General features: G+C 42.3%; 1 protein-coding gene across 8 annotated transcripts in view; it reads right to left on the bottom strand.

Moving 5' to 3' along the window:
* Positions 1-394: 394 nt before the first annotated feature.
* The window catches only part of LOC115224744, a 75,357-nt gene continuing 52,042 nt past the window's right edge, over positions 395-23,709 (bottom strand). For 7 of the 8 annotated variants that reach the window (XM_036513781.1, XM_036513782.1, XM_029795635.2 and 4 more), the window contains 3 exons: positions 18,311-18,462; positions 13,836-14,684; positions 395-11,534 (listed from right to left, as the gene is read on the bottom strand). In XM_036513781.1, the coding sequence (XP_036369674.1) occupies positions 817-11,534; positions 13,836-14,684; positions 18,311-18,416 (11,673 nt within the window). In that variant the 5' untranslated portion in view covers positions 18,417-18,462 and the 3' untranslated portion in view covers positions 395-816. The remainder of the gene's footprint in view (positions 11,535-13,835; positions 14,685-18,310; positions 18,463-23,709) is intronic. The other variant, XM_036513783.1, reaches the window with a different exon arrangement.

Here is a 23,709-nt window from a genome sequence, read left to right as displayed (position 1 = left end):
TACACATATACATATATACGACATTTGCATGTAGTTAATGTTTGAAATCAAATATTCTTAGTGTGTATAGAACAAGCAGACATATACATCTAGCATGTGTGTATGAGCGTGTGTGTGTGTGTGTGTGTTTGTGTGGTACCAAGTGGACATGATTCTATGGTGCTAGATTTGGAGTGGAATGAAATAAAAGTGTCAATGTTGTGATCGTACAATATAGAATACCCGAAAAATTATCACAGCTTTTGTATGTGTGGGAGTGTGTGGGTATATGTGTATGTACATAAACATACACACACGATATATATATATATATATATATACATGTATATAGTAAGTATATATATATATATATTTTGTATGTACATGTGTACATATACATACACACATATGCAGTACATACACACACACATATATATATATGTATATATATATATATGTGTGTGTAGTATGTATATATATAAATTTATAAAGAGTCATACTTTATAAAATTAAGAAAAAATCCCAGAGTTCTAATAACGAGCTCTGTGCCTCCTTCCATAAGAAACTATTTTTTTTGTGTTTTTTTTTATACCAAAATCAAATTTTTGAAATTTCATAGAAATAGTTCATAAGAATTCTTTGCCTGTTCTTGGTTATTGTTTCCATATTCCTCAAAAACAGATATAGAATAATAATTAGGAAAAGCAGAAAATTTGAAGAATATTTTAAAGGAAAAAAAAAAAGTGTAAATTTAGCCAAAAGTTTCTGAATTTTTTTGCTTTCTTCATTGGCAAACAAAAGGTGTTTGAGTTGTCTGACTGAATCCTCTTGTTCTGTTCAGTTAGGGCTAGGATTAAGGCTTGGACCAGGTTTAGAGACAGAGTCTGTTACTTTGATGTGTTTGGCTTGTGTCGAATCTTCAAAGTTATCAAAAGATAAACAGTGAGCAGCAGGCGTTTCCGATTTGTACCTGTGCGGGAGATTTAAGAGGGGAACAGGTGGAGACAGGGGAGGTAACGAGTGTTTGAGCGTCCTTGACGTGTCAGAGAGATATTGCATCATTTTACGGCAGTCAGGTGGAGTCTCTAATGTTGCATTAGCATCAGGAGTGATGACCGTATGGAATGGAACGCTACCTGGGAAATCATCGTACAGAATATCACCCTCCATTATCGCCTCAGGTACTACTTCCAGCTCAAGTTCGCTCTCAAAATTCAATGTTGTCACACCAGTGTAGTCACTCTCTTTCTTCGAATTCTCTTCCGATTTCATTGCTGACTCAGAGATTTTGGCTACTGCGACTCTCGACAATACCACAAGTGGGTCGGAATCCGAGTCCTGCTCTTGCTCCTCCATCAAGATCCGAACATCCTCACCAAGGGATTTCACAGATTCCGTCTCACCCAGATGTTTCGCAGACGAGGAAATAAGATCACCGAGCTGTTGTTTTCCCGCTTCGTTTCTTGGATTTTTCTGGATGTTTTGAGGTACACTTGCTTCATATTTCCAGCATTTTGCACTTCCACCATCTGTGTCAGTAGAATGAGTTAAATAATCAAAGCTAGAATTTTTTGATGTATTTTTAAGTCTAAAATTATTTTCTGAAGAAGGTGTGCACTTGGTAAGACTTTTGTTGCAGGCTCCTGGGTTAAAAAAACCGGTGTTTTCAGACCTTGCTGTCACTTCATCCAAATGTTGGTTTGACTTATTTGTATTGGCAGCAGAATTGTAACATTTTGACAGCACAGACATAAGGCCTTCAGTATGTGGGTTCCCAATAGGGATGCTGACCGTTGGAGACACAAGAGATTCCGATTCCGCATCGGCCCCGGAAGATATACCATCCTCAACCAATGGAGCTGGGTTTTCAGTCTCAGGAACAAAATTGTTTGTAACTGACAGCGCTAAAATATCAAGTCCTGGGACATTGCCACATGTCAAATGCAGGGGCTTGGTTTCCTCTGGTGTCGCTTTGCTACATGTCAGTGTTATAGGTACTGTCTCCTCTAGTACTACAGTGCCACATGTTTGTGGTGTAGACACTGTTTCTGATACTACATCACTATATGCCAGTAATGTAGCTGTGTCCTCTGGTACTGCACTGCTACATGTCAATTGTGCAGGTGCTGTTTCCTCTTGTACGATATTGCTACCTGTTAATAATGTAGGGACTGTCCTCTCTGGTATTACACTGCTACATGTCTGTGGTGCAGGTGCCACCTCCTTCGACACTACATTGCTACATGCCAGTAATGTAGCTGCTGTCTCCACTGGTACTGCATTGCCACATGTCTGTGATGCAAGCATTGTATCCTCAAGTACTACATCACTACATGTTAGTGGTATATGTGCTGCCTCTTCTGGTCCTTGGCTGCAACATGTTAGACATGCAGATGTCATGCGATCGTTTCTCAGAGTTTCTGGTGTTGGTCTCTTCTCAGATTCTATTGTGCCACATGTGAGCGATGAGGAATCCATCACTTCAGACACCATTGAACTGCTACATGTTGATGTTTCTACATCATTATATGTCAGAGGTATGTGTACTGTACCGAGCACCCCACTGCTAACCGTAGATGATATAAATGGCGCTGTACTTTGTACGACTCTGTTACATGTTAGTGATGCAGATTTGTCTGACGCTATCGTGCTACATGTCTGTAACAAAAGTCCCGTTTTCTTTGGCAGTGCACCGCTACATGTTAAAGTCGTAACTGTTGCTGTTCCCGACACAATGCCAGATGTAACAGATGGTTGAGGTGCGAGCAGTAAATTCGCAGGTAAAGCACTACATGCAACAGGCAAGGACGATATCGTTTCAGCTACATGGCTATCTGATGAAAGTATGGCTGTGCTACCAAGCACCGTCTTTTCACCAGGTACGCTGCCATACATCCCTGATGCTGACGTTGCTCTCACCTTTACGGGTGCATTACTGCACCCCCCAGCTACAGCAGACATCTGTTCCCCAGACATGTTGCTATCTATCACAGATATGTTTGTAGGTTCCATTCCACACAGAGAGTTATACACCACAGGTACAACAGCGGCTTCTTTCTCAGATACAATGTTACACACCACAGGTACGGTTGGTATTACTTTTCCACACGTCACAGGTAAACTTGTTGCTGCATTGTCATTTAAGAGTACAGTACTGTACACTGATGATACGGCTGGTGTTACCTTTCCAGAACAGCTGCTAAATACCACAGGAGCAGAATTCTTTTCAAGTGAAGCACTATATATTACTGACACCGAGGTCGATTCCTTACCAGGTATATCACATATTACAGTTTCAGCAGGTGAGAACTCACCTACTCCATGTATATCGCCACTGCTCACTACATGAAGTACCGATGTTTTGTCGTCTGGTGCACTACACACAGGAATGAGCGATGCACTTGCTGCCTTATTGGTCATTACAAACGCAGCCGTTTCCTCTTGGCGCAAGTGTGTATCCCTTACAGATACATTTTCCCCATGACCGGACACACTGCTTGTCGTTTCTGTCATGACCGTTTTGATTTGAGGAGCAGCAGCACTGTCCAATAATGAAACACTTTGGTCAGGATTTGGTAGGGTAACGCATGTTTCAGGTAGTGTTGCCATTTCCATTTGTGAAGGTCCTCCACAGCTCACATCAGACAAAGTCACAACGATATTAGATGACGTATCTGTTTCCGTGACGACAGGTACAAAATTACTGTCATAAACAGAACAGCTTGCCTGTGAAGAATTTTCCTCCATTACTATATAACCAGGTGACACTTTGTTAGTCACCCCATCTCTTAAACTAACGACAGGTGTACCTGACTGTGATTTATCATCTTCAAATGCAATACCATCAGCACTTGCAGATATCAATCCAGGTACTGTTTCTTTTTCAGATGCCTCATCTGTTTCGCACTCGAGTGCTGACATCTCATTTCTCAATGTGTTGTTTGTTGCCGACACATTTACACCTGTCTCGCTTTCAGGTAAATTACCTGTTGCTGAAATACTGCTCTTTGATACTGATTCTGTCGTCTGCACCGCATTTTCCCATGTGCTGCTCATTCCTGGTGTAACCAGCTTCGTTTCAACTACAGGTTCAGGGCTTTTCACAGGTGCACTGACAGATGATTCTTCTTCTTCTTCACCTTCATGGCCCACAGCCACTTCAACCACAGCTACCTCATTTTCAAAGGTGTCACTCAAAATTGACAAACCAGGTACTGTTACCTGACCCTCAATTGCAATATCGTGCATCGCTGTAGACACGTTAGTTACCATTCCACTGTCACAGATGATGTTTGCTGCCGATTTGGCCTCAACTGGGGTTTCATTTTCGGACAAGTCCACCAGCACAGCTTGTGCAGTTGTTTCATGTTCAAATTCGCTTCCTGTTGCCGATGTTGTTTCCACCGTTTCGCCTTCATACAGGTTGTCTCCAACTGATACAATCTCCACCGTCTCATTTATAGGGACATTCTCTATTTCTGCATCAACTGGTGACACTATTTCATTCACAGGGCAGCCAACTTCAACAGGCACCTCTTCCGTCTCACATTCGGCTTTCAAGTCTATTATTGAAGCAGTTACAACTGCCTCATTTTCAGGTTCGTCATCTCCTGCTGAGGTTGTCTCCACCATTTCATCATCAGAGATACTGTCTCTTACTTCTGCAGCGTGCTCTGTCTCATTTTCAAAATTACTGTTGACAAGTGATGCAGTGTCAAGTGTCTCACTTTCAGGCTCACTGTCCACTGTTGAAGAAGTTTCTAATGCCTGGTCAACTTCACCGTCCACACTGTCCACCACTCCATTTTCAGACTGACCATCTACAACTTCTAGTGTCCCAATTTCGGACTCGTTGCCCACCACTGGCACAGACACAGCTTCCAACATCTCACTTTTAGATTCATCTCCCATCACCGACACGGATGTTGTCACCGTCTCGTTCATAGGAGCATCTTCAACTACTGATACAATACTATGTTCGTTCTCACCAATATCATACGACACTGCTGGTACCAGAGTCACATTTACTTCACAGAACTCTGGTAAAGGTGTATAAACAACATTAAGGTTACAAACATCCACTTGCGAGTGTTCACTGACCGCTTCTTGGGCCACAGGTTCTTCTGTTACGTTGTCTGTGTAGGTGACATGAGGGCCATCCTCTTGCACTTGGTTTTTAGAGATAGCTACTATTGGTTCATTCAACACAGAGACCTCGGTACCAGACAAACTCTCCTCAATCATCATAGTTTTATCGCTCTCAGTAATTTCTTCAAAAATGCTGCTTTTTTCCACAATGCACTCCTCAGTAGAAATGTTGTTTGGTGAAGTGTTCAAGTTGCAGTCATCTGCAGCAAGTGTCTCAGTCTCAGAACCAGTTGCATCAGCCAACAAAGATGTCACTTCACATGTAGGACCATCTGTCTCTGTTTCGGAATCAGGTTGAGAAACATTTTTCAATGATTCGGATGTCACAGACACTGGTTCTTGATAATCATTTGAAACATTGTTATGAGAATCTTCGGCAGTCGAAACGAATGTGTCGCTCACTGAACATGGAGCTGCAGATGGACATGAAATAGCCATATCATGTTTCATATCACATCCAGTACATTGCATTTCTTTAGGAGTCGTGGAATCAAGTTCTTTAGAGATAGAATTCCCCGTAGCTTTCAGTAAGGGCGTCTCACTGTCACAGTAAGATGAACTCTCCTTCAATTCATCATTTGTACTTGTGTCATCAGTTGTATCAGAAATCGGTTGAGATGTTTTTAAGCTGATGTTTTCAGATCCACAACTCACTTCGACATTTGTAGAAGATGACTGATTTAGAACAGGGTCACATTCACATGAAGCTGACATACTTCCTTCAGAGTTATCTGAAGGAACTGGAATTAAAGAAGTATTAACAACGGGTCCTGCCAAAGTAGGATTTCTCAGCATATCCCACGCGGCAGTAGGGGCTGCCAAGGGTGGCTTGTTTAAAATGCTGTGCATGATGTGCTTCTCAGCAGGCTCCCTCGCAATTTCTATTTTTGACAAATCACTATCACTTGTTACTAACTTGTCCACAGATGGAGACTGGCAACCTTCTGCATCTTGTCCTGCTGGGTGAGTCAGAAGGTATTTAATTGTTTCACTCGGTCCCTCTGTACAACTGTCCTGCATTTTAGCCTCGTCATCAATAACCAAACTTAGATTAGACTCATTTGCTGTAGCTGGACTTTCTACTTCTTTGGGTAGCGGTTCAATACCAGAAGAGACACTGTTTTCAGGATCTGTTTTCTCACAAACTGGCGTTGAACTGACCAAGTCACTGCTGTTTGTGAGGTTCACCTGAAGTCCAGGGATGGTCACACCTAATGTGTTATCAACTGGCTTAAATCTGCTTGGTAGTCCTTCCATCCCAACTGGCCACAAAACCATTGTAGAACCATCAGTACACAACTGTAAGAGAGGGACATCTGCCGCTTCTTTGGCACCTTCAGCCTCAACGTTTACAATGCTTGTATTTGTTTCTGCTGCTGCAACATCGGTGCCGCCGGATAAAGATAATGTTTCTCCATTATTTCCATCTGTGGGCTGTCCAGAAAGAAACTCACTTGGCATTAAAACATAAGATGCATTGGAGGCACCAGCATCATCTGCAAGAGGATATTCTGATGCTGTTTGTGGTACTCCATCTGTTGTGTCTTTGGGAAGTGAATCACTAACATGGCACTGTATTGCTCTGTTGCTTTCATCACCAAATTCCTTCTCTGCATCTTCTGGAGATTCTTCAGGCAGAGAATGGTGTTGATTGTCTGTGTCTCCTGCGTCATTTTCTGGTAGTTTTACATCCTGGCCATCATCTTCTGATGTTTTCTTAGCTGTTTCATCAGGTAGCTGCGCCACCAAAGAATTCGGTTTCACCTCTTCCTGATCACAAATTGCACCTGTTTGGATTTCTTCAACAACTTCTGATCTTTCAGTCGCAACATTATCTGTCGAAGCCTGACTATCGATTCCACCATCAAGTTGCGTTTCTGATTTTGAAGTCTCTTCATTCAGTTGGTCTTCAAACACAGAAGGTTGGGCGTCGGTCACTGAAGCTTTCGTTAATTCCACGTCCCTTGGTTCCTGCTTTACGTCTGCATTTGAACTGTCTGCAGCACTGCCAAACATGGTTTGTTTAGTCAGCTGCTTATACAGTTCAGACTCCAAGATATTCTTGTAAGCACCTTGGTGCTCATAAGATGTCTCGGTTTTACATGCTACGCTATTTGTCGACAATTTTATTTCGCTGTTTGTAACATTGCATGGTTTCTCTACAACATTTGAATTCCGCAATTGTTTGCTGAGAGCACTTTGTGAACTTTCTTCAACGGTCTTTGAATGTAACAACGGTTCCTTCTCCACTAAGAGTTCCTCTAGGCAAGCATCAGAAGACTTAGATTTCGTTCTGCAAACATTGCCTTCGGGAACCTCGTCATCATTATGCAATGATGATTTAGTCTCCTCTTTGACTTCGCCCTTAAATGCCAACCAATCCGCCTTCTCTTCCGAAGCATCATCATTGTCATATTCAAGGGCATACTCTCCTTCCTCCAACTCCTCCTCCTCCTCCTCTTCTTCTTCTTCATCATCTTCTTCTTCCTCTTCATCATCATCCTCATCATTTTCAACATCACTGCTCGCCTTTTCAGAGTTTTCATTCTTTTTCTTTTTTATCGAAGTCCAAGAATAATTTTTCTTGTACAATTTTCTTTTTACACCTTTACAATCAGGGTTTTGTTCTGTTTCATTTGGCTTATTCTCAGCAGGGATTTGAACCTCTGACACTTTCTCTTTTTCCTCTTGCTGTACCAATCTTGCAATGGCTGCTTCTTTCTGAAGATCCTCCATAGAAAGATTTCCTTTTTTCTGTCGTTGGTTCCGAGCTGAACATAAATTTACATAATGATTACAAAGGCTTTTCGGATAAGTGAACAGCTTGCTGCAGTAGTGACATTTATGTTGGGGTTTTGATTTTACTGGGGGAGCAGGGGCAGTACCTTCAAGTACTTTGAGGCTTTGAAGTTTGTCCTTATGCGAACAATTGGGGGCATGTCTCTCAAGTGAGGGCAGAGACTTGAACTTTATGTTACAACCCCGGCACTGATGTGTTTCAATCACCTCAACTGATTCTCTTCGCCTAACATGATTTTTAGGGTCATAAGACAAGTCAGGGCCACGACGTTTACGGTTTTTGTCTGGGTCATCATCAATATAAGTGACCTTACTGTTCTCGCAGTCGGCCAACCTCCTTCGCGTTGTATTATTTTCTCGGAACATAGTTGGATCATATCCAGCAAAGTCTTTCAATCGGAATTTAAAAGTATTAGAACCATTCAACACATCGCGGAGCCGTTTCTTTAAGCGCTTCTTGTACTTCCTTTTGCCCATTTTAGAACTAGTGGTAGAAAGCATAGTGTCTAGATTAGAAGCACAACGTATTATATGTGAATGGAGACGAGAGACAGTCGGAAACAGATTACGACATTTGGAGCATTTGTAGGTCTCTAAGGTTTTGGAGGCACTAAGGTCAATATTTGGAGAACAAAGGACGCCTTTGATGTTAGGAGTTGGGTAGTGCAAGGCGACTATGCTCTGGCCAAGTTCTACTTCCAGAAAGTTGCACTCAATACTGGGATGCCGATGCAGTTGGTGTCGCAGCAAAGAATCCAAATCTAAAAAATGTTTGTGGCACACTGAACAGATCAAATTCACAATTCCTTGCTTACCAAAAGCAATCTTTTCATAATTGAGTACTTCACAGTTCCAGCTCTGAAAGCAGACGCCACGGAAACAATTCTCTAAGTCCTTCATGTTTTCACAAGGCAGAAGACCACTTTTAATAAAGGTGGAAATTTTTTCGGAATCACTGTAGTTTTTGTCAATTACTTTCTCTAATCTAGTAGGAATGTCATATTTGGGATAATTAATAAAGTTAGAATCTTTGTTTTCACCGTTTTCTACTTGGCCGGCACTGCTAACTTCAATAGGCCACATATGATTTTCTAACATAAACTTCTTATAATCTTCAACACGACTCTTAACGATATGCTGGATACTGAAATCTAAAAGATTTTGGTTCTTTTTAGATTTTTTAACAGAACTCGAAGATTTCAAAGAAAATGCTTTCTGTGGCTCTTCATGGCGAACATTGGAACTGCTTTTAACTTTTGATATTTCATTTTCGTTACCAAACTCCAAAACCAGATGACCCCTCTCGTGAATGTGGGCGGTCATCATGTGTGGTCCACTAAAGAGGACATCTTTCTGGCCACATTTAAGGACTCGGTTAACTTTGGTTGCTTCGCTGTCAAAGGCAGGTGTCACTACGGAAACCTTACCCACTTCAGAATTCTTAAGCAGGGTGGAAGACTGGCTGCAATTATGCAGACACGATTGCTGTTGTAATCCATTTGGCTTCTTGTCATCGTTCTTTGAGGTTGACTGAAGACAAGGCCCCTCATCTTCTGGCAGAACAGTTGCATAGACTTCATTAGAATTTGCACCACATGTCTTCAATGAGTCTGGATTTGTAACATCCTGATTTGAGGAAGCCGTGTGGCACAATGTGTTGGGACATGTAGGATATTTATGTACTACAGAGGCACTTGGAAAATGAACCTGTTTTGGAACCGAATCTAAAACAAACTCTTGTGTTTCTTGTACACCAGCATGGCTATTATTGCTGCCATCATTGGAAAGGTCTCCTGATGAAACGGTTTGTTTTTCTGTATCTTCTTTTGAAAGTGATGGTTCTGGTATGGCAGAAGAACAAGAAAAAGTGGGAGGACTCAATGTAGGAACAGACGTAGTAATTACTGGTACAGGGTTCTGGGAAGCATCACATGTTGCTAGAAATCCTGGACAAACTTCTGACTTACAACTAGAATCAAGACACGGAACTGAGGCTGAAGAAAGAGGAGGGTAGATAGGATTATCACAGATATTCTCAGTATTTGCTGTCCCCTCATTTACTGGATGCAAACTGGGTGCATTATTCACAAGATCAAGGCCACAATGGGACAAGAAGTGGTTTTTAACGACATTTGTAACAGGTAACGATGTGGTAGGAGTAGCTAAAGTCAATGTTTGTTGATCACAGGGTGAGCTATTGTCCGTCAGATTTGAATCAGCCTCCGGATTATTTGAAGAATGAGAACCCAACTGGCAAGTTGATTCGCAAGTTGATTCGTTTGGATTTTCCACTGAGGTTTTCGGAGAACATTCCTGAGAATTTAAATGCTTTAGAGAAGGCGATTCTTCACTTTTTGTACATATGCAAATTTCATTTTCAGTCTTGAAAGAGGAAGGGAAATTATATTCAGACCAAATAGCATCTGACTCTTGTTTTAAATATTCTGGATCATGTTCTAACAAAGACGTATAGCCTTTGACTTTTACATATTTACTAAAATCCGAGAAGGAATCGACACGGCCATCGATATAACAACAAAGATTCCGTGCGACGTTTTCGGCGACATCCTTTGGTTCAAGGAACGGGGCCTCAAAGTCACCTGGAAGCAACTCGTTTTCAAAATCAGTTTGTTCTATGTCGTAAAACGCAGAATTTTTATCACTGACATTGACCTTAGAATGAGCAGAACGTCTGTGTTTGCACATCTGCACGTAGGACCTGAACTTGCGTTTACAAACAGTGCAGATGTATTTGAATTTGCACTTTTTTTTCGAGGTCTGTTTTGAGGGTTTCGCAGTTATGTTTTCTTTGGAAGGGTTCGCCTGGCTTTCCGTTCCAGGCTCTTGTTTTATGCTTTGGGAAGTGGATTCTTTTTGATTGTTCGCTGCTTTTCGGTTCTGGTTCGCCTTGCGCTTCATAGCACCGTTGTGCATACACACAATGTGTTTCATGAGGAATGATGAGCAAGAGAAAACTTTGCCACAGATCTGACACTGCAGGTCGTCGACCACCGGTTCCGGTTCCGCTTTCGTAGACGTCCTGGACGTAGATTGGACAGACGCTGATTTAATACTGTGACCAGAACTGCTACTACTACTATTACTGCTACTACTACCACTACCACCACCACCACCACCACTACTGCTACTGCTGTTATTGTTACTACTGCTCTCGATGGTGGTGGCCACGTCACTGCTGTTGTTGTTGTCGTTAGTGCTGCTGCTGCTAGAGTTGCTTGATGTAGTTTTGGCCTGATTGCTGCTGGTGGATTTCACAGGGGCGACGCTGGCAGCGGGGGTGGTGGTGCTGCTACAGGGAGTAGTAGTTGTAGTAGATGTAGACATGGTAGTAGCAGTGTTTGTAAGGGTGGTGGTATCAACAGCGGTAACAGAAATGGTAGTAGTGATGGTGGTAGTAGTGGACGTGGGGACAGGCGTGCTGTTGTTCTTATTGGTCTTGTTCTTGTTGCTGCTGTTGTTGTTGTTGCTACTTGTGCCGACAACCTTATTCTTGTTCTTGTTGTGTACGTGGATGCGAACGTGTTGCTTCTTGCTGATTAGAGTCGGAAACGACCGCTGACAATATTCGCATTGGAAGGGCAAGTTTCCTGAAATAAGCAAGAGAAAGAAAAAAAAATAATAACAAAATAGCAAAAAAATTATATACTCTTTTCTCTTTTACTTGTTTCACTCATTTGACTGCGGCCATGCTGGAGCACCACCTTTAGTCGAGCAAATCGACCCCGGGACTTATTCTTTGTAAGCCCAGTACTTATTCTATCGGTCTCTTTTTGCCGAACCGCTAAGTGACGGGGACGTAAACACACCAGCATCAGTTGTCAAGCAATGTTAGGGGGACAAACACAGACACACATATATATATACATACATATATACGACAGGCTTCTTTCAGTTTCCGTCTACCAAATCCACTCACAAGGCTTTGGTCGGCCCGGGGCTATAGCAGAAGACACTTGCCCAAGATGCCACGCAGTGGGACTGAACCCGGAACCATGTGGTTGGTTAGCAAGCTACTTTACCACACAGCCACTCCTGCGCCTATATACATCATCATCATCATCATTGTTGTTTAACGTCCGCTTTCCATCCTAGCATGGGTTGGACGATTTTGACTGAGGGCTGGTGAACCAGATGGCTGCACCAGGCTCCAATCTTGATCTGGCAGAGTTTCTACAGCTGGATGCCCTTCCTAACGCCAACCACTCCGAGAGCATAGTGGGTGCATTTTACGTGCCACCGGCACGGGGGCCAGTCAGGTGATACTGGCAACAACCGCGCCGCTTGAATCCTTTTACGCATGCCACCAGCACAGGTGCCAGTAAGGTAACCTAAAAATTATATAGGAGTGAATGTTTGTGTATGTGTGTCTGTGTGTGCATGTGTGAAGCCCAACGTTTGAAAGGTGCTTTTTATGTGCCAGTTACGTGACACCAACATTAGCCATGACCACAATTTCACTTGGTTTGAGAGGTCTTCTCAAGCACAGCATATTGCCAAAGGTTTTGGTCACTAGTCATTGCTTCTGTGAAGTCCAGAGTTTGAAGATCATGCTTCACCACCTCATCCCATGTATTCCTGGGTTCCCTCTACAGTTAGAGATCAGCACTTCTTTACACAGTTATCCTCGTCCATATGCATCACATGACCATACTAGTGCAGTCATCTCTCTTGCACACCATATTTGATGCCCCTTATGCCCAACTTTTCTCTCAAGACACTTACACTCTGTTGACACATGCACACTGACATTGTACATCCAGCAAAGCATACTGGCTTCATTTCTTTCAAGCCTACAAATGTCTTCGACTATCACAGCCCATGTTTCCCTTCTGTGTAGCATGGCTGTTCGCACACAGGCATCAAACAATCTGCCTTTCACTCTGAGAGAGAGGCCCTTTGCTGCCAACAGGGGAAGGAGCTCTCTGAACTTTGCCCAGCCTAATCTTATTCTCACAGCTACATTCTTGGAGCCTCCACCTTCACTACTGACTTGGTTACCTAGATAATGGAAGCTTTCTGCTACCTCTAGCCCCCCTCCCCAGCATATGATGGAATCTATTTTCTGTACATTTTCGGCATTTATTGCCCCTGTGCATCTTCCACACACAAAAGCTATCTTCTCAGTTAACCTTCCTCTGATATTGCTGCGCCTCTTATGTGTCCAAAGCTTACACTAGGTGCATCCTATGGACTTTCTACCTATGCCTTTTCTAGAAATAAAACAGAGTCATCTACCTGTAGGGATTTGTGATTTGTCTGCCTTCCTACTTACTAAGACTTTGGTTTTTGCTAGGTTAACCATAAGGCCCTTCGATTCTAGACCTTGCTTCCATACCTGGAACTTCTCTAGTTCTGGTAGTGATTCAGCTACACACACACACTCTCTCTCACTCACACACACACACTCTCTCTCCCTCTCTCACACACTCTCTCTCTCTCACAGACACACACTCTCTCTCTCCCTCTCTCACACACACTCTCTCTCTCACAGACACACACTCTCTCTCCCTCTCTCACACACACTCTCTCTCTCACAGACACACACTCTCTCTCTCAGACACACACACTCTCTCTCACTCACACACTCTCTCCCTCTCTCACACACACTCTCTCTCTCTCACACACACACTCTCTCTCTCACAGACACACTCTCTCTCTCACTCACACACACTCTCTCTCCCTCTCACACACACACACACACTCTCTCTCTCTCTCACACACACACACGCACTCTCTCTCACACACACTCTCTCTCACACACACACTCTCTCTCTCACACACACACACACTCTCTCTCTCACAGACACACACACTCTCTCTCTCTCTCTCTCTCTCACATACACACACAAACACACACACAACCAAGTGAACAAGTGAACAGAACTTACCGGAATGGACAGCCTGGTGCCGTATCAAGTTCTGTTTGTAGGTGAACTTCATACCACAAATTTCACACGCAAGCTGAGCCTTAACAGGAGCCATAGGCGCTACAGTCGGTGGAGCAGTCATGTGGTTATGCGTGTGTTCTACAAGATCTTCTTTATAGTCAAAGAGTTCGCTGCAAAGGCTGCACCGATACAGTTCTGATTGACTCACACTTTTTGATACAAAGTTAGCCTGCATCGAGACGCGAGGGCTACCAGCTGCAGCACAGTTGCTCTTCAGGCGCTTGCCCGACGCATGACGCCTAGCAATCAAGTCTTGCTGGGCAACATTGATCATGCAGTTTGAAATGTCAGCCTCCGATAAATACTTAACGTTTATATGGTTCCGAAGAAAGTGGCGCTTCAGACTGAAAGCATAACGGTAAACACCTTTGCACACCTCGCATCCATATAATTTGGTACCTTTCTCTTCTGTGATATGACATGATTGTGTCTCAAAATAATAGTAGAACTTTTCGTCATCGTTGGATTTCTCCTGTTTGTTCTCTGCGGACGATGGTGGCATTTTGCCGGTTTTGTTGTTCTCTGTGACTCTGCTACCCAACCAATGTTGTCTGTCGGAATTCTTCTTCTCAGATGAGAGCCTCCTGGAGGATGTCGAAGTGCTGCGGGAAGGTGTGTTCTTTGAGGTTTGGGAATTATAAGATTTGTCTCTTTTCGTTTTCTTGAATTTCTTTGTGACACTTTCTTGTTTCGCATCCGACAGCGACCGCTTGGCATAGACTGAATTCACGTTTCTCTCCAATTTTCTCCGAAGTCCCCTTTTCTTTTCTGCATTTTCAGAGGAAACATCTAGATCAAAGTAAAAGTAAAAAAAGGAAACTAAATATAAAGTTAAATAACATTCACTTGTTAACCCTTTCGTTACTGTATTTATTTTGAGATGTTCTGTGTTTCTTTCAATTACTTTAAATATAACAAATAATTTAGTAAAATAACTTAGTTATCATTCAGCTAGTGTTAGGAACATAAATTGTGACTAAGGTTTGATGGAAGATTTTAATTCAAAACTTATGAAAACAAGACATTTGTACTCAGAGCCAGAGGCAGTTTCAGCTGGGTTGGTATCAAATGAGTTAAGAATTGTTTCTCTATTATATATTTTAACCCTTTCGTTACCATATTTCTGTTGAGATGCTCTGTGTTTCTTTCAATTGATTTTAAATGTAACAAAGGATTTAGTAAAATAACTTTGTTATCATTAAGCTAGTGTTAGGAACATAAATTGTGACTAAGGTTTGGTGGAAGATTTTAATTGAAACCTTAAGAAAACAAGACATTTGTACAACAGAGCCGGTTTCAACCGGGTTGGTAACAAAAGGGTTAAAGTTATCTTTACAGATTTCAATAGAAATTGTAGCCAGCATTGATTTATTACAACATTCGGGATCTTTACCTTTTGATCGACAGATTTAAGAAATAATTTTTTGTAACTAAACACTTTCAAACTTCAGACACTGGTAGAATGTGTCACATGAGACATCTTTTACTCTTGGTGTTGTTGAGAAAATTTTGTATTTTGGAAGTTACTTCTTGTTAAAGTTGTCGTATTTCGGTAATTTCAACCAATCAATGACGTGTATCTATCTGTCTATCGTTGTTTTCACCTCAATCTCTCACAAAATACATAAGTAACCTAGACAACTTTCAGATATTCTTTTACTTGTTTCAGTCATGTGACTGTGGCCATGCTGGAGCACCGCCTTTAGTCGATCAAATTGACCCCAGGTCTTATTCTTTGTAAGCCCAGTACTTATTTTATCGGTCTCTTTTTGCTGAACCGCTAAGTTACGGGGACGTAAACACACCAGCATCGGTTGTCAAGCGATGTTGGGGGGACAAACACAGACACACACACACACATATATATGACGGGTTTCTTTCAGATTCCGTCTACCAAATCTACTCACAAGGCTATGGTCAGCCCGAGGCTATAGTAGAAGACACTTGCCCAAGGTGCCACGCAGTGGGACTGAACCCGGAACCATGTGGTTCGTAAGCAAGCTACTTACCACACTGCCACTCCTGCGCCTTTAGTTTTTTTTTTTATTCAATCATTTCAGAGGAAAATACTTGAACGGTTATTTTCTTACAGTCATTCAAAAATTAACTGTTATTACTGAACAGTTTGTAACGAATGAAGAACTTATGCAAGAGAATCTCACAGACATTCCAATAACAAAAATGTTAAAATTCATTAAACAATATCTGTATAGGTGCAGGAGTGGCTGTGTGGTAAGTAGCTTGCTAACCAACCACATGGTTCCAGGTTCAGTCCCACTGCGTGGCATCTTGGGCAAGTGTCTTCTGCTATAGCCCCGGGCCGACCAATGCCTTGTGAGTGGATTTGGTAGACGGAAACTGAAAGAAGCCTGTCGTATATATGTATATATATATATGCGTGTGTGTGTGTGTGTTTGTCCCCCTAGCATTGCTTGACCAACGATGCTGGTGTGTCTACGTCCCCGTCACTTAGCGGTTCGGCAAAAGACACCGATAGAATAAGTACTGGGCTTACAAAGAATAAGTCCCGGGGTCGATTTGCTCGACTAAAGGCGGTGCTCCAGCATGGCCGCAGTCAAATGACTGAAACAAATAAAAGAGTAAATAGTATACACAAACTGTGTCGAAATTTCATGTCTGTGGTTTGTTGTATATAATGTAAGGAGAACTAAAAATAGCTAAAATCAAATATTCATTTTAATCTAACATAAAACAATGGGTCACACACAACTAGAAATAATTCCTGTCGTGTCAGATTTGTGCAAGATGTAAGAAAGACACAGAGTAAAACAAATTTTTGATCAGTTTTAAAGTAAGAAACATGGTGGGAAGTTAATAGTCAAGGGAGGTAATAAGGTGACATTTGCAGTTGTAACGCCATATTCACGGTTGCTACCAAGAAATATCACACAGTGACTAAGTTTACCTGAGAGTGCAAACGATTGCGTATTGTAACCATGATAAAGTAAAGACCATATAAGGCTAGGGGATTCACTCAAAAGTTTATAAAATCAAAGAAGTTATCATGCCCCCTTTGTAACTCCCTAAATCCTTTATAAACCTATGAAAATCATCTGATTCTCTGCTACTCATTTACTTGTTTCAGTCATTTGACTGCGGCCATGCTGGAGCACCGCCTTTAGTCGAGCAAATCGATCCTGGGACTTATTCTTTGTAAGCCTAGTACTTATTCTGTCGGTCTCTTTTTGCCGAACCGCTAAGTGACGGGGACGTAAACACACCAGCATCGGTTGTCAAGCAATGCTAGGGGGACAAACACAGACACACACATATATACATATATACGACGGGCTTCTTTCAGTTTCCGTCTACCAAATTCACTCACAAGGCATTGGTTGGCCCGGGGCTATAGCAGAAGACACTTGCCCAAGCTACTTACCACACAGCCACTCCTGCTACATTAACTTTTTCCCCTTGAATGCATAATGCCGTTGAAATAATTTTGAATGCAAAATAGTAATGGAGGTTAAAAGAAGTTTTCTGTTTCAACAATGATTTTCACATGAGACAGATGGATGAAAAAAACAGAGAGTGTAAAAAATAGAACAGTGTTTTCTGGCATTCAAATCAAATTTCCCAAACCAAGATGTACAGTAAAAAACGGTAGGTCAACTCAGACAAATAGCATTCTGGTTTGGTTCCAGTCGATCCAATCAATTGAACAGCCTGCTCGTGAAATTAAGTGGTTAAGCACTTCACAGACATGTGTAACCCTTAATGTAGTTTTCAGGGAGATTCAGTGTGACACAGATGGTGACAAGGCTGGTCCTTTGAGCGCCGCCCCGACTGGTCTCCGTGTCGGTGGCACGTAAAATGCACCATCTGATTGTGGCCTTTGCCAGCCTCGTCTGGCACCTGTGCTGGTGGCATGCTAAAAAGCACCATACGATCGTGGCCGTTTGCCAGCCTCGTCTGGCACCTGTGCAGGTGTCACGTAAAAAGCACCCACTACACTCACGGAGTGGTTGGCGTTATGAAGGGCATTCAGCCGTAGAAACACTGCCAGATCAGACTGGGCCTGGCGCAGCCATCTGGCTTCCCAGACCCCAGTTGAACTGTCCAACCCATGCTAGCATGGAAAGCGGACGCTAAACGATGATGAACTCATTTTTTGCCAGGTGAGTGGACTGGAGCAATGTGAAAGAGCCTTGCTGAAGGACACAATGCGTTGCCGAGAATTGAACTGCTGACCTTACAATCGTGAGCTGAAAACCCTAACCAATAAGCCATGCGCCTTCAGTGTACTCATAAGGAAACATCTTTGGAGGACCAAAAACTGCTTGTAAAATGCAGAAGTATTAAGGACGATAGAGGTGATGTTTACATGTTTATGCCATGTGCTACATTGAATTGTATGCAGGGAAATACAGTGAACAAAAGTGAAGAATAATTACCTGAGACAGAAACAGCCTTCGATGGTTTTGAAAGGATTCCATGGAGTATTTTAGCACTTTTATCTTTGGTTGTGTCAGCGGAGACTGATGACGTACTAGTGGCCATGGCTGCTGAATAAAGTCCAGAACCAGTTTCAAACTAAAATCTCCATCTGCAAAAGTCATCAGAAAATATTTAAGTTAAATAGATTCTCGGAAACATGGAAATACAGGACATAGAGAGACAGGCATAAATGTTTTTATCCACAGAAAATAAAAAAACTTTTGAAAATATAATCAAAATCAATGATAAAGATTATTTTCAACGGCACATAAAAAGCACCTTCCGAACGTGGCCGATGCCAGCGCCGCCTTGACTGGCTTCCGTGCCGGTGACACGCTAAAAGCACCAACTGATCGTGGCCGATGCCAGACTCCCCTGGCACCTGTGCCGGTAACACATAAAAAGCACCATCCGAACGTGGCCTATGCCAGCGCCGCCTTGACTGGCTTCCGTGCCGGTGACATGTTAAAAATACCAACTGATTGTGGCCGATGCCAGACACCCCAGGCACCTGTGCCGGTGGCACGTAAAAAGCACCATCCGAATGTGGCTGATGTCAGCGCCGCCTTGACTGGCTTCCGTACCAGTGACACGCTAAAAGCACCAACTGATCGTGGCCGATGCCAGCCTCCCCTGGCACCTGTTCCGGTGGCATGTAAAAAGTACCCACTACACTCGCGGAGTGGTTGGCGTTAGGAAGGGCATCCAGCTGTAGAAACACTGCCAGATCAGACTGGAGCCTGGTGCAGCCCCTGGCTTCCCAGAACCCCGGTCGAACCGTCCAACCCGTGCTAGCGCGGAAAACGGACATTAAACGATGATGATGATGATTATTTTTATGTCTCAGATTTATGGGTGTAGGTGTTACTCCATGGTCAAGAAGTCTGCTTCCCAACCACATAGTTCTGGTTTCAGTTCTATTTTGTGGTATCTTCTTATTTCTTTACTACCCACAAGGGGCTAAACATAGAGGGAACAAACAAGGACAGACAAAGGGATTAAGTCGATTACATCAACCCCAGAGCGTAACTGCTACTTATTTAATCAAACCCAAAATGATGAAAGGCAAAGTCGACCTTGGCAGAATTTGAACTCAGAACGTAATGGCAGACAAAATACCGCTAAGCATTTTGCTCGGCATGCTTACGTTTCTGCCAGCTCGCTACCTTTGTGGCATCTTCTATTATAGCCCCAGGCCAACCAAGAGCTTCTGGGTGTATTTGCTAGATGTAAACTGAAAGAAGCCCATTGTGTATGTCGGCATTTGTATATGTATGTGTTTGTGTGTTTACCTTCCCCTCTGCTTGGTAACCTGTGTTGGTTTGTTTATGTTTCCATAACTTAGCAGTTCAGTAAGAGACTGTAGGTACTAGACACAAAAAGTATATATATATATATATTATATATATATATATATAGATAAGTCCTGGGGTCAATTAGCTCGACTAAAGGTGGTGCCCCAGCATGGCCACAGTCAAATGACTGAAACAAGCAAAAGAATATCAACCACCCCATCCCTATTTCCATCATCATTCAGCCTCGTACTTGTTTTATTCATCCCTCATAAACAAGCTCCCAACACCCTGGCACCGTTTATCCCCATCTCCATGTTACTTATCCCCTCATCTCTCTCCTCACTACCGTATTACTCTCCTGCTGTAAGTCAGTTAAATCAGAACCTCACCTGTAAACCACAAACCATTTCTATGCAGCCACATTCCATTCTCCCCTCCTCTGAGCTAATCTCAGTTTACATCCATCCATCTATCATTCTTATCATCATCCTCCACCCACGTCCCTATTGATAGCCATCTCTCACTCTCCCTCCATACTCATGTAACCCTAACTCCCACCCACTGGTTTACTCCTCTGATTTTGGTACAACTACACATTGTTTGCAAATAGCATGCCTCTAGCAAAGCACTACTTTCACCTTCTTTTACTTGTGTCAGTCATAGGATTGCAGCTTATTTTTATGCCCGGTACTTTGTATTGGTGTCTTAACCCTTTAGTGTTCAGATTATTCAATCAAACATAATGCCTATTGATTCCCATTGATTTGAATTAATCATGCATTATCTCTTTTCTTCAAGATCTTGATGGTGTAATTACTTAATGTAGAATAACATTGTAGGGTAGGTGTGAGGGCCTGGATCTGGTCAGTTTGAACATAAAACAGATTAACTATTTTGGCCGGATATGGCTGGTTTAAATACTAATGGGTTAAAGCCAAATTGCTAAGTTACGGGAACATAAATAAACCAACACTGGTTGTCAAGTGATGTGGGGGGGGACAGATATGAACACACACACACACATATATTACAGAAAATAAAGGGAATTTTGAACAAAGAGAAGCTGTGAAAACAGCTTTGAAGATAGGGGAAATACCCTTAGAAGATGGAAAAATGTGGCCAGGAAGCCGCTGTAGGGCATCGGATCTTGTACCTCTCAAATTCTAGCTGAGGCTGTTTACTATTATGCTCAGTGGCCACTGACAACAAACACCATCTTTTATTATGCTAAATAATAGCTTTTGGAATACGAGAACATTTTTTGTCAACAAACCTAAAAGCACTGAATGAGTTGGTATTTTACAGGAAATAAAGGAAATCTTGAATGCAGAATAGCAGACTCAGGTAAACATCCTTAGGAGACTCAGGTAAATATCCTTAAGAGACACAGGTAAATATCCTTAGGAGACTCAGGTAAACATCCTTAGGAGACTCAGGTAAATATCCTTCAGAGACACAGGTAAATATCCTTAGGAGACTCAGGTATATATCCTTAGGAGACTCAGGTAAATATCCTTAGAAGATGGAAAAAAGTAGCTAGCAAAACATTATAGAGAATTGAACCATGAACCTCTCAAATTCTGGCTGAGCATTCTGACAGGCTTCGTTCAGTTTCTGCCTACCGAAATCCACTCACAAGGCTTTGGTTGGTCTGGGGCTATAGTCAAGTACATTTGTCCAAGATGCTGTGCAGTAGGACTGAACCAGAAACCAAGTGGTTGGGCTGCAAGTTTCTTATTTCTTTATTACCAACAAAGGGGCTAAACATAGAGGGGACAAACAAGGACAGATAAAGGGATTAAGTCGATTACATCGACCCCAGTGTGTAACTGGTACTTAATTTATCGACCCCAAAAGGATGAAAGGCAAAGTTGACCTCGACGGAATTTGAACTCGTAACGTAACGGCAGACGAAACACCGCTATGCATTTTGCCCCTCGCGCTAACGTTTCTGCTAGCTTGCCCCCTTACCACGCAGCCATGCTTTATGTGTACTTTGGGTTTTTTATCCCCTAACAATCAGGACAAGTTTGAGCATTTTTGCATCTGATTTCGTATGAAAGTAAACTTCATTAATTAATGTTCTAAAAGTGTATTTCAGGATGAGAGCAAAGATGCGAAATAAAGTAGGAGTAAACAACACAACTCTGTTTCACTCCACTAGGGTAGAGAAGACCCCTTATTTCATTCATGGCCATGTGGAATAACTGACCAATCCTGAGTAAGCATGGGGAGAACCCAATCATGGTATTCCCTATTTACAAGGTAAAATACCTTCAAGATGTCAACAAAAGCAGCAAAGATCATCACCCTTTAACGCTCATTTTTCCAAGCTTGCGTGATTACTCCACATTACTCTGTAAGGAGCATAGAGCCAGTTTCCCTGGTGTGTATATTCCATCCTAAAGTGCAGCGAGCTGGCAGAATTGTTAGCATGCCGGGCGAAATGCTTAGCAGTATTTCGTCTGCAGTTATGTTCTGAGTTCAAATTCCACCGAGGTCAACTTTGCCTTTCATCCTTTCGGAGTCGATTAAATAAGTACCAGTTACGCACTGGGGTCAATATAATCGACTTAAGCCATTTGTCTGTCCTTGTTTGTCCTCTCTGTGTTTAGCCCCTTGTGGGTAGTAAAGAAATAGGTATTTCGTCTGCCGTTACGTTCTGAGTTCAAATTCCGCCGAGGTCAACTTTGCCTTTCATCCTTTCGGAGTCGGTTAAATAAGTACCAGTTACGCACTGGGGTCGATATAATCGACTTAATCCGTTTGTCTGTCCTTGTTTGTCGTCTATGTGTTTAGCCCCTTGTGGGTAGTAAAGAAATAGATACTTCGTCTGCCGTTACGTTCTGAGTTCAAATTCCGATGTGGTCAACTTGCCTTTCATCCTTCCCGGGTTCCATTAAATAAGTACAGTTACGCACTGGGGTCGATATAATTGACTTAAGCCGTTTGTCCTCTCTGTGTTTAGCCCCTTGTAGTAGTAAAGAAATAGGCATTTCGTCTGCCGTTACGTTCTGAGTTCAAATTCCGCTGTGGTTGACTTGCCTTTCATCCTTCTCAGGGACAATTAAATAAGTACAAGTTATGCACTGGAGCTGATGTAATCGACTTAACCCTTTTATCTGTCCTTGCTTGTCCCTTTTATATTTAGCCTCCTGTGGTCAATAAAGAAATAAATATATATTCCATCCTGGACAGGACGCTGGTCCCTCAAAGGTTTACTCACTCTCACCCGCTGAGTAGATGGAACAACTTGAAATGAAGTGTTTTGCTCAAGAACACAACACATTACCTGGTCCAGGTTTCAAAACCACAATCTTACAATCGTGAGTTCAACACCCTCACCACTAAACTGTGCATGGAACAGACAGAATTTGTTAAAGAATATTTGCTACAGACACATGCTCTTCCTGTCACCAACCCTTCGCCTGTTTCCAAGCAAGGTAATATTTGCCTATAACCAGACATGTTTTTGTGGAAGACTGGAGATTAACCTTACTTATATGATGATAATGCTTATTTGCAACAATCATGGGATGTCTAGACAAGGGTATATATATATACACACACCATGATGGGCTTCTTCTATTTTCTGTCTACCAAATCCACTCACAAGGATTTGGTTGGCTCGGAGCTGTGGTAGAAGACACTTGCCAAAGGTGCCACACAGTGAGATTGAACCCAAAACCACATGCTTGAGAAGCAGACTTCTTAATCACACAGCTACACCTATAATATAGGGAGAGTTTACGAAAAAAACAAAAGACAGGTGGTGTACAAAACAAACAGATGTATTAGTATAACGCTCAGGAATAGAAAAAGTCTTTTACGTTTCGAGCCTACGCTCTTCTACAGAAAGGGACACAGAAAAAACAAGGAGAGAAAAAAATGTGTGTAGTGGCTATATACAGGCATGTATCTTTAGTGGTGTATGGGTGTATCTTTAGTTTTAATGATATGTGTGTGTGTATATATATAGGGAGAGTTTATGAAAAAAACAAAAGGCGAAGACAGGTGGTGTACAAAACAAACAGATGTATTAGTATAACGCTCAGGAATAG

This window comes from Octopus sinensis, linkage group LG26 (genome assembly GCF_006345805.1).
Source record: "Octopus sinensis linkage group LG26, ASM634580v1, whole genome shotgun sequence".
NCBI lineage: Eukaryota > Metazoa > Mollusca > Cephalopoda > Octopoda > Octopodidae > Octopus > Octopus sinensis.
This window is presented reverse-complemented; position numbering and strand designations above follow the sequence as displayed.